Raw genomic sequence first — 19,703 nt, 5'->3', positions numbered from 1 at the left:
GTTTTTTTCTCTTTCAAAGCCAGGCCTAAAAAAAAAATTCTGACAAATATTGAGACAAATTTACTAATCTCAATTTCTCAGTAGTAGTATTTATATGACTAGAAGTTCATTGCACAAGGCAATGCAGGAAAGAACAGCAAACACAGGAAGGCAGCACAAGGAAGGGAAATAATGGACTTTTTGGTGGAGACATTACATCATTTGCTTTGCAATGTATCTGTATTTCACAGACAGAATAATATCAGCCAGCTCCAAGATAAGGAACACATTTATTTAGAGAATAAATCTAGTTCAGATTTCATCATAATGTCAATATTTGCCATATTAATACTACAGTTCCTCTCAGTTAATACCCAGTAGTTAATAATATGTGGTGTGCAAAGGGAAAAGATCTTCCGAATGAGCTGTGCAGATAACCTGGGAATTGCCAGGTTCAGAATGCGGGTCACTCTGCATTTGGAGGGTTCCTTCATTGCTGGGTGCAAGGAGATAGGAATAGGTCTTTAACTGGCAGAAACCAGTTGACTTCCACCCCACGGGGCTTTGTTTTGGGTTTTTAATTCAAGATTTTAATACCAAACCTGACCGTTAGGACAAATTATCAGGCTCCTGTCAAAAACTGCGGACAGTCCAGCCTAGGCATAGCAGGCCATTGCAGCAGACTTTACGCAGAAACTCCTCCCTGCCCTATGGCAAGATGTGAACCGGCGGGAGGCCAGGCTCTGGTGACCAGCGTGTTGGGGTTGGGCTCTGGCTGCAGCTGCCTGGGGAGTCATTGATGAAGGAAGAGGGGCAGCAGCCCGTGAAGCTGCTACATGGACATTATGGAAGTGCTGAGGACATTGCAGATGGAAAGCTTGGTTTTGGCCAGCACTGAAATCTTGAACCCCTGGACTAGATAATGGACTTACATTTCATTAAATTTGGGTGGAAGGAGGTGAAGGACTTCCTTAAACATAACCTTAAGAAATACAAGTTTCTATAGGCCCAAAGAACAAGTTGCCAATTGCTACTCTGCTAAGCCCAAAATAAACAGATGACTTCATGGTGCACTGCTTGCTGCAAATTTTCTACACATTTATTGCAATGCACGCTGTCAAGGGCAGCTGTGTGTCTCTCCAAAGGAAGCATGTGTTTCTGCAGTACACACAGTTATGAACACATGAAGTAGTCAGCAGCATCCACTCCCCTCACCCAGCTCACATGTGGTGTCTGGGTTTGTCCTATTGTTGCTGCTGTCCCTAATATACATGTAAGCGACTTGGGAGGATTTGCAGCTCATTGTTCAGCAGCAGCTCTCCCGTAACCCTTGACGAGGTGGATGAAGCATGCCTTCTGACACGGCATTTACCATTGCCTGCTGATGACTTTGTGACTGATGACTCAGGGATCTGCTCCAAGGGAGTAACCTCCCCTTTGTGAACCCTCGGTTTGCATCTCTATCGTGCCCCAGCCTGGATCTTGACATCTGTGCCTCCGGTGTTCTTCCACTCACATAGGTCTCTGCATAAACCTGCCCTCCTCGTGCTAGTAAAGTGGACCTCACTGACAGCTATGGTGATAAAAGCTACTGCCCACCACAACACTGACTCTGTCCTTCGGATCTTGTTGTCTTGCAGGAATCAGAAGCTATGAGCTTGACTAGCTGGCTTAAACTACCGTTCCCTTATCTGTTCTGTCAGATGTGTCATGTGTGGCCCAGCGTGGCAACCCCCATGCTGTGCAGTGAGCTCAGGACATGCAGAGCAGGTCCCCAGACCACCATCCTCAGCAATGTACAGAACAAACAGAACTGTCATAATTCACAGGAGAACAAAGGCTGATCATTTTCTGCCTGAATTGAACATTTCTTTGCAAAGATCCATGACTCACCAAGTAGAAAATAATCCAGATGATCCTGTTTACTGTTATACCAGTTAATTTTCCTTATTTCAAAATTGTCCTTTATTTCAGTAAGATTCCTAGTAATGCAAATGTCATTCAGTCTTATTTAGATAAATCATCTTAAGTGCCTAGGTTTGGCAGAGAAGTGCTCTTTCTGCCCAAAAATTAACTCTGAATTTGTATAATACTCTCTGTGAACAGTGTTTTTATTAGCTTTATGGAATGCACTTCCCCTCCACAGAAAAGATGGTTACTGAAAGTACAAGAGATGATACGGAATAAAATTAAATCTAACGTTCAAAACAAAAATGAGTATTTCTACATATCAACATTCATACCAAGCTTAAAATTAGTACTATTTGGATCACAGACCACTATTGAATGCTATGGCAAAGAAACTATATAAGCAATGATAATTACCATTTAAAAATAGTTAACAGTGTGAATTGGAAGATTTAATGTGTTTTCTTCTTTTAATGTACAGCCCCATTCCCAGAATTTCACTGGACCATGCGGACAGACCAACTGGCACAGCTGTCTATCAAGGCTGAATTAGATGAAGACAAACAATACAGGCTTTGTGGTTCAACTGAAGCAGCAGCCTCAAAAGTTTCCATTTCTCATCTGAGGCACTGTGGGAGCATTGTCTTCCCCCTCTCTGAAAAGAGAATGGAACAATTATGTTACTGAAATTCCTCTGCAGTGGGTCTGAAAGACTGTTTATGTCCAGCCAGGGAGACAGGGAAAACTAAAAGCTGGGATTTCATGACAGCAGGTGGGGGCAGTTTCAGGGTATATACTTCAGTGACATAATGGTCCTGATTCTTCTCTTTTAGGGTAAAGCCAGTGATGGAGGATTTACTAGCAATGGAGGAAATGGCAATAAAAATACAAAGTTAAATGCAGTGCTGAACTTATTAACTTGAAACAAAGCTTTGCAATTGGCTTTCTGAATCAATCGGGTAATTGATTCTAATGTGGAGAGCATGGCAATAAACTAGAAAGGAAAATATACTAGTCACAGAGAATTTTTTACTGTTTACAGTTTTATGGGCCCTACCAAGTTAAGTGCCAAGTAGACAGCTCTCAGGGGAGTCAGGTGGGCTCAGGAGATAGAAAGCAATCACCCAATTTGTCCCTCCTAATAGCAGTAATATTCATGAGCAGCAGAAATAAATCTATACTTGGTTTCATGCAAACACATATGCATGTGCTTCAGCATAACCTTAGGAAATCAGCTGCTCAGGTTGCCCCAGTGCTCTCGGTTCAGAAGTGGTAGGTATGAGAGTGCCAAACCATTTCATTCTCGTTTACTAATAATCTCATTTTTTCCTGAGGTTATTTTAGTGCTAACTATAGCTCAGTAAGTACACACAAAAAATCTGTGATTGGGTGCAAACGGTCACCTGGGGCTACAACTGGTTGCAGGAAGAGTCAACACATCTCTATAGAGTTTCCTCATATTTTTAGGGAGGAAGGGAGTGTAGAGGCTGTCAGTCACCAGCAGTGCTGTTAAGAATTCGGAATCTGTGCCACGATTTCCATGTGCTCCCTGGTTACCATCCAATACCCCCAAAAGTCATGGTGTCTGGCAGCAGGACCATTTGATGGTCAACTTGAAGAACTTTCTACCAGCTGCCTCCTAAAAGAAGCTGTAAGCCCTTCACAGAGCAGCTGGTTTTAGCCACAGTTACGCTCTACGTAATAGCACAAAGGATTCCCAGTTCTTTCTGGGGTTTGGTATAAACGTGTAACATAAAAAAACCATCAAATAATAACAAGTTATTCTCCATCTCTAGAAAAACTCTTGGCATGTTTCTCAATGGGCTACTGACAGGAGGATGCAGGGACCAACCCCTCCTTCAAGTGAACAGAAACGTTCCTTTTGTGCGGACAGAAGTGATCAGGGAATTAGACTGAAAAATCTGAGCGAGGAAGCTCAGCAGAAGCCAAAAACTTTGTGTTCTTAAGGTTCTGTGTAGGCAAACTAATGCTGTGACACAGTGACACTTTCTCAATCTCAATTAGTGCTAAACTAATTAAGAAAACTGTTTTATACACTGCAGTGAGTAGTATCTCTCTTCTTTCTTGGATAATCCCTAGTGTAATGTAAGGGTGATTGAGTATCTAATTGCTCCTTAATTGAATGCACATCTTGTACATTTTTCACTAGTTCAAGCTTAATGCTTTTAGTCCAAAAATCAAAGTCAGTGAAATTAAGTTGAACTGGGATTTGGGCAGCTATTGTATTACTGGATTACATTTGGAAAGGAGCCTAATTATGAGCCAGTCTGAAGAATTCAGTGGCGTTTGTTATAGAAATACTTAATATATTGTCTGACAAAAGACTTTATATATTGGTAGCGTTGTTACTCATGTTTACCCTTTATTCTTGTTTAAGTGTAATTTTTCTGCCATGCTAAATTAATAGCAGTGGTCTATAACATATGTGGTCAAGTAACACACTAGGCTAAAGGTTTATGTAGGCATGAAGATGCCTGCTTTTCTTCTGAAAAGTTTCTGGAAATGTTATATTTGAGCTACAGTTGTACAAGTGGGCATGTGTATTATAATTAGAAAACTGCCTAGATGCCTTGCTTGTTTATAGATTATATTTCTGCCTCTGAAATTTCTTTTGCTTAGGTTGAGTACTACATATAGTAGAGTCCCACTGCTTCTGGTGGAGTCCTCTACAGATCAGACAACCCTTCCCAAAGAGATGCTTTCAGGATCAGTGCCATAAAGTGTAAATACCTGTGAAATCTGAGATTTATTATCACAATACCCATGGTTAAAAAAAAAAAAGATATTAACAAGGTCAACCAAAATTCAGAAATCATCCTCAGAATGTAAAAAAATCATTATGATACCAAGAATATTTATTTCTAATTCTTTCATGGAATAATTTTATGTACTTAGATTCCTCACAGAGAATAAATTTTCTTGTACAAAACTGGGATAAATGCAAGACTGTAACTTTATCTCAGAAACAAGGAGCAGCAGCAGGAGCAAAGACAGGGCCAAACTGATGTATTCTTAAGAACCAAAGGTCCCAGTGTTCCCATAGTAATAGACAGAACACATTTAAAAGAGAAGATATAAGAAAACTTCAAGGAAAAGGATTATTTTTCAAAGTCTTCCAAAAGTGTTGAGAAAGTGCAAATAAACGGACTATAGAGAAATGAAATAGGATGGCCACGATAATACGCCTTTCCATCTGATAGGGAGGAAATAAGATGCTCCACTGCAGCAGCCTTAGGTCAAGATCACTACACAAGATCAAAAACCTTCTTCTGCTACTTAAAAGTAGTCAGTCTGCTTTCTGGAGAGCTTTTCCACCTCTTTTGTCTTACCATATTCCTTGCCATTATTGTCTCACACAATGCCTCTGGTTTTTTTCCCTATAGACGTATCTTGCCTTCTCCTCCTTAACACCAGGTTAAACTAAAAAGTTTAAGAGTTTAAAAAAAATCAACAGCAAAAACCACTTTAACACTGACTACACAATACCATTGTCCTATACCTTCCTAAAAACAGCACCTGAAAGTATGGTCAGGCACGGATTCAGAGTGCCTCAGAAAGAGAACTGACTACCTTATGAATCCTTATCTTTCCTGAAACACTTTGCATTCCCTCCATGAAAAGGTCACAATTTATTGAGTCTACATCCAGTTCTGTGGACATTTAACAACATCTAGCTCACTAAAGTGTACCTTTGTTTCTCTTGAGCTCTGGGGATGCATAAAAATCTTTTAAAAGTTACAGTAAGTTTTGCTTTGTAGCACTGTTCTGTCATAACACCACATCTGTGGTGTTAGTCATAAAACATTGCTAACCACAGCCACTGCTGGTATTCCAAAAACATTTTCAGTAACCCAAATAACTTAGTCTTGTGTGCTATTTGTTTTTAAAACATTGCTGTCTGCTTAGCAAGAGTTTGTTTGCATGCTTTCATTGCATTGTTTTCATCCATATGAAATCATTAGAATTACAAATTCCAGTAAGAGTGAGGAGCTGAGACTACCTTGATCTTCAGTTTCAATGGAGTAATAATGTTCTGCTTAAAACTCCCTGGGTGATTTCATCTAGGTAAAAGAGTGCACTCCCACTGCCTAACATATATAACATTGCTGAAGGAGGAATGCATATTGCAGGCTTTCTTCTCTGTCTGTGTACCTGTACATCTTTCTAATATCCTTGACATCTGAGAGCTGTTACATTACTATATTTCAAACATACTAACCTGAAGTGTCTGTATTTTAAAAAACAGGTGTAGTTTTATCAAAGGGACTTAAGCTTCCTACCATTTTGCCTCACCACTAATTTGCAGCATTTTCCCCATAAGTGAAACTTTAACATGACAGCGTTTCAGTGGGTGTTCAGACTCTAACTTTTGTCTTGAAATTGCCAACTGCGGTGGTGCAACTCCTCCCCCCCACTTCTCCTTGCTGGGCCACTAGGTGCTTGGTGTGATTCTAACCCCCTCCTGGGCCACATACCAACCTGGGGAGTTAAGGACTGGTAACAGAAGTAAACAAGAGCATTAAGGTGCCCGTTTGACCAGCCTGGCTCCTGTTCTCCCCATCAACTGAGAACAACAGCAGAATTGCACACTCATCAAGTTCTTGTGCAACTGGTGGAAGACACCAGAATACCTCATTGTTCCAGCTGGACCAGAGTGAAAATTACCTGACGAAAATAAATTATCTTGGACCCTATAAACAGCGACCCCAAGTGAGACCCTTTGAGCTTTCCCAGACCAGAGGGGGCCTGTGACCAGCATCTCCTCTGAGTTCGGACACCTCTCAGGTACCAAAACCCCTAAGATACCATCCACTGTTGGAGTCGATGGGAGGCCAGGGCAAAGTCGACCCACTCAAGTCTCAGTTACTGCCCGTTGAGAAATGCCAACACATTGTGATTATTTACTCTAAACTCAAGAGGGAAATTTTAACTTTGAGCTAGATTTTCTTTCACCCACTCTCTCTCTGCTAACCGATGTGTTTGGGTATACACAGTTATTTTCACTACTGTGGGTACATGCTTATTCCACTGGATCCAAATATTTTTGTCTGTGTGTTTATACATCTTGTGGTTTTGAATGCACATGTAGATATGTATTGTTTTAAGGTACCACACAGTAAGTTAGTGTGAATTTAGCCATCTTTGCATGTGTAGTTAAGTCGCTATTTTAATTATAACATATTTTACTGAATTATTTTGTAAATCTTTAAATTGGTTAATGATTAAGTGCTGCTAGTCATTAATAAATCTTGATTTGCTGCTAAATCATTACTGTGTTAATATTTTCATCTGCGACACCAATAAATGTGCTGTGAGGGTGTTTTTTATGACAGGCACTCCCAGCTACATTATCACTTCCCAAGTAGCTGTGTACAAACCATACATGGTTTATGGTAAGCAGCAGGAAATTACATTCTCAAAATGCTTTTCATAAAAAAGCTGATGATAACAGTGCACTGTGGATAGCAAAGAATATGTGATGCTGATAGAGAGTCACAGGTCACGAAATTTGGGAGCCTTTGTCAGCATGAAGTATCTTATTTGAAGCATAAGTAGGGGGTTGATTCCTAGGCTACCTTGTGATTTTTTTTAGATTTGAAAAGGAAGCACAGTATCTTGTTCTTTTTTCCTTCTTCTTTACATGTTAAGGGATTTTGACTGTTTTCCATTCCTCCACCAATATTTGTGTCTTTCTAAGAGCTCAGTAAAGGATTGAACAAGGATAATTCCAATATGGTACTAATTCTGGAAACAGCTACAACTCAAAATGGTTTTCTTCCTCATTTAGGGCTTGATCAGTCCCTATATTGATGCTCTGGCCTGGACACAGCATAAATTCCTCCTGTGTCAGTGACTCCTGGGCTGCCTGTGGCTACCAAATCCCTAAACTGTGGCTCCTGTGTCAGAGGTACATCACACAAGCAAAAAAGTGTTTTGCTACTCACAACTTGAATCCTCAGCAGTGGGAAAAAGTGTTAAGCTGACATTACAGGGATCACTTACAATCTCAGAGCACACCCCCATTCCCTGCCATTACAATAAAGTAGTGGGAAGTAACCTGAAAAGGCACCATCTTTCAGACACTCCTGAGGCTTTTGGTCCCCTGAATGTTCCAAAAGTTTTGGTATGTTTCCAGTAGGTCTCCAATTATGGTGTGTGGCTCACAACCAGAGCTGTTTGGCCCTCTGTCCTGTAGTCACACACTCAAATGTAAGCACATTCTCAAGTACTCTGAAGTGGCAGCAGAGTGTTGGGCACTATACATAAGCTCTTAAAAACGGGATAACAATAGTCGTTTTTGTTGATAACATGAAGTTCAGTTTCTTTCAAAGACTGAAAATTAACAATTAAACCAACCGCCTTTTAAGCACAAACCCTAAACTCATGGAGACAAACAATGACAGATGAAAAATCACTTGCTGAGAAGCAGCATAAATACTCATATTTCATCAAAGCTAGGAAATTGGTGTTTGTGTTTCTAAAGAACTGATGTTGATAATCTTTGTGCTTGTTGGTTTTTTTTTAAAAAAAACAGGAAAAAGAGAAGAATGGTCATAGTAGCCTAATGATGCATGGCTGCTGAAAGCTCACTCCAGCTCTGGATCTACACAACAGGAAAGGATAAAATGTCCAAGTGCTGGAACTTTCGCAGAGCAACTTGTTTGTGAACTTCAACATTTACAAAGGCTACTAGTGAACTGAGAGTAAAGACACATATTGATTGGTAATGTAAACCGCCACTCAAATGCAAAGCACACTGAGATCTGCTTAGGCAAAGAAATACAGACCATATCATCGTGCCACTCTTACCTCCATTTCTCAAAGGCAAGGCACAGCTCCATAGCTCACTTTGTATTTGAATATCCCTTCATATTCTATAACCCAGTTACCACACAATGTGCAATGCCACAAAGAGGGCAGTGTACCATTACCTGTTCAGTACTAGCTCATTCTCACTGGCAACACTGATCCCCTGTTCAGCGTCCTGTGGAAAGGCAGCATAGTTTTGCTGCCACTGGAGCAGCTCAGCAGCTTCAAAAGCAAGTAATATGCACTATCCACTCACTAAATGCACCAGATACAGTCACCATATGGCCCTCTCTCTTTACAGTGAGACTGTACCAATTTCTACTTGTCTGCTCAGACCTCTCACTACCATGCAGACAGTCTCTGCAGTATCAGGCACGCAGTCTCTGTTCCTCCCACCCTAAATTACTCCTTCCTGTTCCTCAGGCCTAGCACAACCTTGGTATTTTAATGATGTAATTTATTTTTTTTTCTCTAATCTTGAATGTACAACTAGGAAAATGATAATTATATTAAGAATGGCCTTTAATCCAAATTAATTATTGCTATCATAATTTACAGGACATTGGATAAACTTGCAGCTACTTACAGTCTGAGGTCTACCAAAGATGTGTGTGTATGTATGAATGTGTACATGCATTTGTGTATATAAAAAATTGATGCTTTTTCAGCAGTCTCTGAACCAGTCACAAAAAAAATATTCAGGAGAACTGGAGTAATACATATAGGTAGATGGAGTAGGTATAAGCCATCATCACACTTGGTGCACAATTCTTTATTTATGGATACAAAATAATGTCTGGGATGTGCAATTTTGAGACAGCACACTGGAGATCAAATACTTTATTAATTATGTTCAGTGGAAAGTAAATTAAAGTTTATCACTTTCAAAAGAAAATACTCTTTCAATATTATTTTAGCAAGTTATTTTTTAGAACTAGCTCTTACCGCCTTCTATTAAAAGAATCTCATTGATTTTATTGACTTCTGTACCAAGCACTTATTTGACCTCCTCTTAGTAAATGGGAGCAATGCCATTTAACTATCCTATGCATGGAATCATGCTTAGACACCCTGATTTATAAAGGGAAGAAGACATATAGGCATGCCATACTGAATTCAGTAGCATTATCAATTCAAATTGATATTCAAGTGTTTGAAATCAGACATCTTGCTCATTCACAGATAAAGCTGTTCCACTGACGTAATAGAGAAAGGCATGTCTATCAAATCAGTTACATGTAAAGCAACAAGGATCAAAGAGAGGTTAATAAATCCATTGGAAACGACAAATGATGCTGTCTTCAGTAAAGAATACACTACTGAAAAAGTACTACCCATTAGGTAAGGTGGCAATAAAATAGCCTGTTGGAATACTCACGATTCACATGTTTAAAATTAGTGAGTCAGGATTCAAACTGCCAAAAAACTAGCCTTTAATAAAATGGAAGATTTAAGTTTTTTCTTATTTGATTTCTAGGAGTGGTAGCTTTTGTTGTCCCCATTGTTAAGCTTTGCTGTACAACAGTAAGAATTACAAATCTTTTTCCAAAATCACCTGAGATTATCAAGAAATAGTCTGATTCCCATCGCAAGGGCTCTGAGTCAAGTATGAAGTATCAAAAAAACCTAGTGGTAACACTGAGGAAGTCACAATGTTATCCTTTCTCTCTTCTTTCAGAAAAGGATCTGGGAGTCCTGGTAAACAAGTTGGACATGAGTCAGTAATGCACTCATGCAACAAAGAAGGCCAACAGTCTTCTGGGCTGCACTAGGAAGCACACTGACAGCAGGTGAAGGGAAATGATCCTTCACTTCTACTCAGCACTGATGAAACATCCAGACTACCGGGTCCAGTTCTGGGTTCCCCAATTCAAAAGAAACATGGACATACCAGAGTGAGACCAGCAACGGGTCACAAAGATGATTAAGGGATAGCAGCACCTGTCATAGATAGGCTGAGAGAGCTGGGACTGTTTAGCCTCAAGAAGAGATGTTTTAAGAGGGATCTTATCAATGTGTATAAATACTTTAGAAGATGGCACCAGACTCCTCAGTGGTACCCCCTGAAAGGAGAAGAGGCAACGGATACAAATTGAAATACAGGAAATTTCATTTAAAATTTTAAAAAACCTTTTTCTCTTCAAGGATGGTCAAACATAGGTACAGGTTGCTCAAAGAATTTGTGGAGTCTTCATTCTTATGATATTCCAAACCCAGCCAGACACGGCCCTTAGCAACCTGTTGCAGTTAATGCTGCTTTGAGCAGATGATTGGACCTTTAGATCTTCAGAGGCACCTTCCAACCGCAGTTATTCTGTGATTCTATTGTTCTTCACTGTCTAAAATTGAAAATTTTTTCACCTTCCATGGCTGAAAGCAAATCTGTACTGAGCTTTCCCTCCAAATTCCTTAACAACTGACTGGTTCTATCACTACTGGATATGATTTAAAGAAGTTAGAAATAAGAAAAAAAATGGCTTTCTCAAAAGAAACATATGTGAAAACTTTGGCAACTGCAGGAGAGAAAGGATGTAAAGGCTGTTACATAAGGGATATATTTCAAAAACACACAGAGTCCAAAGACTCATTAACCCCAGGCTATAGAAGAGAGATGCATTTTTAGCAGAAAAGCAGAGCCAAAAGAGGCCAACTAGATAGCAACAAACTTATTCTAGAGGGTTAAAGAGAGCAGTGAAGCTACAAAGTTCTACCTGGTTTGTCCTCCTGAAGGCTCCCTTCAGAGCCTGACCAAACTTTGTTCTAGGACTGGAGGAGGGTATTTTGAGATCTGGGCTTTCCCATGATAGAGGAACATTTTTTTTAAAAAAAGTTCTTTATCAGTTCTTTACCTGAGGTTACACGACATGATATACCATGTTTGTGTCAACTCTGCCTTCAATTTGACAAACTAGCACAAATTGCATCAAAGATCAACATACACCATCTGATCATAAGCCACAAAGGGTTCAGTCCTGTCAAGGTTTAAATTAAGGCTGAAGAGCAGATATTCTGAAGATCTGTGAACATGGCATGCATTCTGATTCAGTCAAAACTAATTAGACCTTCTAAGCAACCCCTTTTTTCTCCTATGTATACAACACTCATGGAAATACTTGTCTCCTTCTTTCCCTGAGTGATGAGGTCATGGAAAACTAATGTTCCTCAAGGTTCTGCAAGTGGCTGTACCACACTGGCTTGGAATAAAAGAAAATACTGAAAACTTTACTGACAGGAGTTCCAACAGCCTTGGCAGAGGGGCATCATGTCAGAAAAAGAACTCCACCAGTGTGTTTGTAATTGTAATATTCAAGACATACCAAAACTTTAAAATAAAAGGTAATCTCCTCTTTGAAAGGAAGAAATGCTCCCTCTTGGATCACTATGTAGATGTCACCCTACAAACTATTACCTCCCCATCTGCTACTGAGTCTTCATGGTAATATTCAGCTGATGTCAGCAGTCCCAGCTTAAGGACCATTACCCATTCCTAGGAACGAGAGGTGTCTTTTCTGAGGCTCTGGGGTCTGTGTGAGGAGCTGCTGTTCCTCAACACCTTCCTCCTGGAAAGACCTGTGTGAGGAAATCACTACAAAGTAGGCGGGGTTTTTTTCCTCCCTTTCTCCCTCTTTGCATAGAAGAAAGGTGATCAAAGCCACACAATTTCTTTTTACACTTCATTTTTCCAGCTGCCCAGAGACAAACCCTATAGCAAGGATATATTATGAACCCTTGATTGGTTCAGTGCTATTTGCACTTATGTATCCAAAACTTAAAAAGAAAACCTGCCCAAATGAATTTCTGATAAATAATGCAATCAGGTGTAGAGAGCCAAGTGCCATTTCTTCTGTGGGCTACAGAATGCCTGAAGTCAAAGTTCTTTCTCAGTGCTTGAGAGTCTGTATTTAGCATAGCCCTACAGTGAGGAATATCATTTTACATTAAAAATTTGATCATTTGGGAATTAAAACTGCAGATTATTTTGTGAAGCTTGGCCAAGATAAATCTTATTATTTAAAACAAATCTTTGTAAGTATTGACAAATGCAAAAAAATTTCAAACATGAAAGCAAAAGGGAAATTTTTACATTTCAATTCCAGCATTGTAAAGGAAACTCTTTCATGCTTAAAATTCAAACTCAGCGTGTCAAGTAATTTCACTGTTACAGACTTGAATTACCTCCATTGGCCTGAGGGCAATATTCACTCTCTGAGAAAAACTGTACTTTAATATCGCTATGATTTTCCCAAGTAATTTTTATGCAGAAACCAGGATGAATTTGAAACATCCATTTCAAGATTAAAGTGATGACATTTGGTGACTGCAGAGAACCATGTAATTGAGAATTGAGCTTAGGGATGTGCCCAAAATTAAATATGGGAATAAGAAAACAGTATTAATAAAAGGACCAATGTTTTGCTTTCTTTGCTTAACTTCTGGGATGCAGATATTAAATAGGCTTATAAAATACAAATAACCCTTACTTCAGAAATGTTTAGATGCATACACTATATTGAATGCTTATGCTATATGGAAGGGCCATGAAATTGTTGGACACTGTCCCAGTCCATTTAATAACTTCTGACACATGCAGGAGGAAAAATAATCTCCCCACTCAGTTTTAATGGATCCATTTTTGGAAGCACTGAATTATCACTCTCCTTTAGGGGTTATCTGCTGCCCGATCATTTGTTAACTTCATATGAAGTTGGGGGCTGGACCTAGAGCATGCTCTGAAGAGACTTAACTTCACAAGAGCCTGATGTGAATTAAGAAGTTCCATCATTGACCTAGATAGGGCAAGAATTTAATGTAGAAATAAATGTCCTTACCCAAAAGTGTTTATTAAAAAACTTTCAGCAGTATGCTTCCAGGTGAAACTCTGGATGAACTGGTTCTCTTGCAAGTATATGGCTTTGAAGATGATCAGGGGGCTGCAGCACCTCCCCTATGAGGACAGGCTGAGAGAGTTGGGGTTGTTCAGCCCAGAGAAGGCTCTGGGGAGACCTTATAGCAGCCTTCCAGTACCTAAAGGGAGCCTACAGGAAAGATGGGGAGGGACTCTTTATCAGGGAGTGTAGTGATAGGATGAGGGGTAATGGTTTTAAACTGAAAGAGGGTAGATTTAGATTAATATAAGGAAGAAATTCTTACTGTGAGGGTGGTGATGCACAGGAAGAGGTTGCCCAGAGAAGTTGTGGATGCCCCCTCCCTGGTAGTGTTGAAGGCCAGGTTGGATGGAGCAACCCGGTCTAGTGGAAGGTGTCCTTGAATTGGAACTAGATGATCTTTAAGGTTCCTTCCAACCCAAACCATTCTATCATTCTAAATGTGCAGATAGAAAAACTGATGCTTTTATATAATGGATTCTACCAGTAAAATAGGGTAATGGGGAATACCCCATCTTTTCATTATTTAAATAAGTTTTATTGTAGGATAGTGGATAAAAAAAAATATGTTAAAAAGTAGCAGGAAATATTAAAGAAAGCAAGTGAACAGATTCATTCTTTTCTTGAAGACTTCCCAGATTAGCTGTCTTACTATCTGTATCAAAGTGGGGCCACTTCTTTACAAAACCAACCATAAATTTTGGTGTCTTGACTCACTACTTTCAAGGTAACTAGTTGTCTTGATAGCAAATTTTCTTTAACTCTCTAAGAATCCCATTACCAGGTTTTTCATTATTCTAAAACATTGATTAACTAAGTATAATGAGGTTTAGGAATAACTGTTGAGCGTTGAGGGAATTTGTCCTGTAAGTGAGAGAGTCTAGGGGAACATGACATGGGAGGTTTTAATAACTGAAGTGGGGATAATGCAGGTTCACATGTATACTAGCTCTTACACATTGAATCCAACATCATCCCTCAATTCTTGCTCTGTGAGCCAATGAAGGCTGAAAACACTGCTGAGGACAAGTAGCAGCAACTACTTTGATGAATGAAAAATTATCCATGACAAAAGCTAATTAGTTTCCTCTTGTATCTGCATTAGTTTTGCCCAAGATTCAGCCTTGTTGGTAAAGAACAACATTCTAAAGCAAGAAGAAGGTATCAAAAAAAAAGGTGGCCTCCTTTGAGATTTAAAGGCCTTCTTCCAGAACTACTAGCCTGGTTTTTAATAGATAAAACTAGAAAGATTCACCAATGACTGGTCTTCTAAAAATGTGGTAAGAAATCAACCAGTGAACCTCAGTAACTGGGGATATCTACCACATAACCTAGGCATACTGTGCTGTTGCTCACTGCAGTAGGAGAAATTTGAAGCTACAAGAAGTAACTGTGATCTAACTGTGCGTGATCCACTGCCTACTGAGGTCAATACAAATATTTCCGTTCACTAAATCACGTATTATATTCCAGCCACTAAAGAACCTAATAGTAGCCAAACTGTTCCAGCCACTAAAGAACCAATAGTAACCAAATTATTATACCACAGGACAAAATAAAACAGTACAGTGTCAAAATTTACAATTGTGACAATACATCATAACATTAGCTGAAATGAACTCAGTTCATTTTCTGCTTTAGCTAAATCTCCCCTATGAATATTATTTCAATGTTTTTTCTGCTAAGCTTTTACTTACCTAAATAAAGATTTCTTTTTGTTGTTCTTCTGCTACTGAAATGCAGCCCTGATGACTCTATCGCTAAGTGGCTGAGTTGGTCTGAAGTTATCTCCTAGGATTCCATCACAGCCCTCTAAAAGTTCAGCACCTTTAACATGTGTCCTCAGTCTACGAAATTCCTCTATCTGAAAGGCAGAAAAACAGACATGAAGAAGATGAGACATATTCTTCACTATGGGACTAATGATCAAAATCCAGCCACTTCTGCAGCTTTGAAACTTGGACTGTTCAGGTACCATATACTAACATATATATCATTAATATATCATTAATAACATTTTAAAATAGTTGTCATCACTGTCAAAACATTTAACATACAGAGAAAAACAGGAACTTTTATGCACACGGTTTGGCAAACTTATCCTTTGCTTTTTCATAACTTCTTTTGGGATCTGTAACTTTCCTAGCCATTGTAGACTACATTCTATGAATCAATCTCACAGTTGTGACGTGAGAGTAATCATTCTGGTTTTCTTCAAAGAAGTGCATTTCAGAAATAGCTTGGTTGACTATAAATTGTTTTGAATTTTTTCCAGTGATTTATTTATTTATTGCCTGAAATTGTTGCTTCATTTAAATAAAAATTATTTTCTAAACCAGGAGAATTCTGAACAGACTCTCAGCTCTAGAAGTCTGTTGACATTTTATACAGAAAAATACTGGTTTTCCAATCAAAAAAAAAAAAAAAACACTCCAAAAGTTCTGCAGATGTAGGTGCTAAGTGTACTTAGAAAGTCAAACACAGTCAAAAATCAATATAAAGCATTTCAATTGGTCCAAAACACGTATGTTTCTAGTTTGTAGATTCTTTTTAGATTTTTCTGTATCTAATCTGGTGTAGGGGAGAATGTGAGAAGCTCCATCTCCATCCATGGTATCAGCATCAAGCTCTGTGCGATAAAAAACTAAGAAAATCTATGCATATCTCAGCAGTATTACACCTTATTGTTCAACAGTGCTGTTTTTAAGAGTCTGGTATTTCAAATAAGTAGTTACAACTACTAGAAAATTGTGTTTGTTTTTGCTTTGGCATATTGACAAGCTATCTTAGCTGGATACAGCAAACCTACTTGAAGGCTGACTTCCCTAGCAGGAGCCTTTTTACTTGTACTGACCCTGTAATGCCTCAGTATCCAGCTCAGCTATAACTTGAAACTGAAGCTACACAGAAAGCAAAATGGAGCCTGAAGTATTTAATCTTTTTACCATCTAAGAGATTATAGAGAATTAATTTCTCCATGAAAACCACCCTATGAAGGATTACAGGGAGAATGCAAGTATGATTCCAGAATTAAAAGAAATGAGGTACTAAACAGCAGGTAATGGCATTTAATTCTTATACTGCCTGCAGAGAATACTTTCTTACTGCAACCTGGAAGACAACTGCCTTCACTGTTTTCCACTCTACAGCAGAACTGATACAAGCTTATTTACTCAATTTAGAGGCTAGCTCTGACTTGCTTTATTTTCCTCAAAAAACAGTGTGCTTAGAAATCAACACTAAACTTCTTGCAGCCGAGACATAAGGCAACAGCTTAGACTCAAAAGATGAAAAGCAGAACGAACTGTAAAGCTCCTTGAAGGTGTTTTTAGAGGCAGAACCCTGTTTTGGAAGATTATTTTGTTTGTTTACTTAAAGCAAGCTGAAAACAAACCCACCAGAGGCTTGGAACTGAAAAAGTCTTCAGGAGTCAAGTGCTAGTAAATCACTGAATGGGTTTTGTAAAGGTAGCCTCTTTCACCACCTGAATCAACTCTGGAAAGACTGAAATAATTGTAGTTTAGGAAGTAGCATTTTACAAGAACATGGCTTTTGTTTGATCTTTTGAGAATGAGAGACTTCAAACAAACACAGATGAAGGAGAGGGAAGAACAGACTCTGCAAAGCTGGCATTTGTGAGCTGTCTCCTACCATAACTACAAATGCTCTGCCACAATCCCCACAGTGAAATCCTTCTCCAGGAGGTACTCCTCACAAAGCAGCTTCCAGTTTCTTCAGTCAAGAAAGTAGGACTGACCCCATGCCTGCTCTTTAGTCTTCAGGGAAGTCAAGAAGGTATCCCTGCTCCAAGCGGGAATTGCTTCTGAGATCACCAGCCTCCTTGTTTAGTCCTTCATATCATGGTTCAGACCCCTGTGACAGAGTCCCTCTATACACATGGTGGTCCGCTTCACTCCTGAGAAGTGGTTCTGTCAGAGAAGGATGCTGGCTGTGCTCACATTACTTTCCCTATTAAATTTCCACGTGATAAAGCAGTACGTGTGCCCCACTTATTCTGCTTCATCTCATATGGAAGCACTTACTATCTCCAACCAACTCCTCACAAGTCAACCCTGTAGGACTGCGAGGAAATAGGTATTTTAGAGGCACACAGCCAAGCATCCTTGGTTGTTCATACACTTTCAACACAAACAGACATTTATAAAGGCTCTTCTCATGCCCAGAAGACACTAAGGATGACCTGGGCCTGTTCACACTGAAATTCAGGATCAAGTTCTAACCAGTTAAGGGGTAAAAACACAATGTTAACAGTCATATTTCTCCTAAGTAAAAGCACTTAGTCAGTATTTTGTAGAATTTTGCAAGAATGTTTTTACCACTTCCCTGTATTCAGATCCTGAACACTGCTTTCTTTATTTTCACTTAAATATTTGCTGAAGAACAGAACACACAAAACAAAGATTTTGCATGTTTTCTCTACAAATGTTTCTCCTATATGAGGAATAGAAGAAACATCCTTCTGCTTGAAAATTTCACATGCCTCTGTGACACCTTCCAAGAACACAGAGCTGCTTCCCAGTAAAGAGAATACCACAAACCTCTCGTAGTGCTTTACTTCACCGACTACATAAATTTTGCACAATTCCCACTCCAGCTCCATATGCTAGTTACTATTTCTGTCCTTTAGGAGGTCTTGATTTTGAATGAGGTAGACAAAAGGACTAGAGACATCACCATTCAATACATAACCAGTTAACTCTAACAATGAGTACAGCAGAACGACAGCTCCTTGCTGCGTCATTGTTTAAAATCCTTATTCTGAGTGGCTTAGACAATGTACTTGTTCTGGGTTCAGTGAACCACAAAGCACATTATTCACAAATGTCCAATTTTTTTTAAATATAGTGGAGAGAAGTACAAGCAAGTCTTTTTCAATTATTTCCTGCTCTTTACTGGCCTAATAGGAGGGAGTTTTCGATTTTCTCCTATTGCATTTCAGCAGTGTACATGCATGGGTGAGGTGTCTCACAAATGCAGTCAACACAGTTCTTTCTGGGCTATATATTTCAACATAAGACAAGTGAGGATGATAAAACCACAAAAGGAAGGTAGGAATATACAAAAAGAGCACTGCAGGGTGCAGCTTTCCAGGCATGCTCCTTTCCACTGAGGTCATTAAAAAAACTCCAAGAACCACATTTTGTAAAGCCCTTATTCTCCAGGGGAGAATAGTTACCTGCACACTTTTTCCAGACCTCACAGAAAGACCCGTGAAGGAAAGAGCTCTCTGATGGAAGTGAAGCCTCATGTCAAAGAAAATGAATTCCAGTGAGGAAGCACATCCTGATGCTGCAGTCCTGGATTGCTCTTTTGCTACTCCTATAACCCACACACTCAGATCCCAGCTGCTGCAGTGAGGTGCATATGGAGATGAATCTCCTTTCACTTAACATTGACTTAGATCAGTAGCAAATCAACTCCTCACTTGAACTTTACTATCTATAAATGTCTTCGGGAGAAACAGAAAGAGGTTCTCTACTTTGCAATGGTCAGCCTTTTAATGCCTATGCCAAAACAGTTATTTCTCCATTGTTTCAAAATAAGCAAATGTGAAAATATATAGATGTGACCATGAACTAGAATTGCAGTTTTATTCATTTTTTCTCCTTATGACCCACAGTTTGTTAAGCTAATCAATACTGCTATGTTAATTACAGAAAATCAGAATGTGAATGAGTATCTTGTCTCCAATATATTAACTAGCTTCATCAGAGGAAGGCAATAAAACCTATTCCGTATCAGACTGTGTCATTCTTTCTTGTTACTTGTTACTGACACTCAGAAATTGATTATTTTATGGCATGAAAAATGAAAACAGAAAGCCTTGAATTTGTATCTTACTAGTTATAACCACAGATGCTACTAGACTTTATATAAATCACTTGAAGTTTCATAAGCTGTGTTCATTAGTACTCCACAGAAGAAAGTTCTACAAGTTAATGACACATGTAAAAATAATGTATTTAAATCCATTAGAAATGCATTTGCACTGAAATCTATGCTTTAATACCACAAGGAGGATTAATAAAATTAAATTACTTTACCGGCCTTCCATGAATGATTCAGAATGGTACATGC

At 39.0% G+C, this 19,703-nt stretch overlaps 1 protein-coding gene across 2 annotated transcripts in view; it reads right to left on the bottom strand.

The window, feature by feature from the left end:
- Window positions 1–250: 250 nt before the first annotated feature.
- CA8 (carbonic anhydrase 8) overlaps window positions 251–19,703 on the bottom strand; it is a 54,133-nt gene continuing 34,680 nt past the window's right edge. For both annotated transcript variants that reach the window (XM_074847328.1, XM_074847320.1), the window contains 2 exons: window positions 15,302–15,468; window positions 251–2,542 (listed from right to left, as the gene is read on the bottom strand). In XM_074847328.1, coding sequence (XP_074703429.1) covers window positions 15,334–15,468 — 135 coding nt within the window. In that variant the 3' untranslated portion in view covers window positions 251–2,542; window positions 15,302–15,333. The remainder of the gene's footprint in view (window positions 2,543–15,301; window positions 15,469–19,703) is intronic.

The sequence above is a fragment of the Strix aluco genome, chromosome 1 (assembly GCF_031877795.1).
Source record: "Strix aluco isolate bStrAlu1 chromosome 1, bStrAlu1.hap1, whole genome shotgun sequence".
NCBI classification, from domain to species: domain Eukaryota; kingdom Metazoa; phylum Chordata; class Aves; order Strigiformes; family Strigidae; genus Strix; species Strix aluco.
This window is presented reverse-complemented; position numbering and strand designations above follow the sequence as displayed.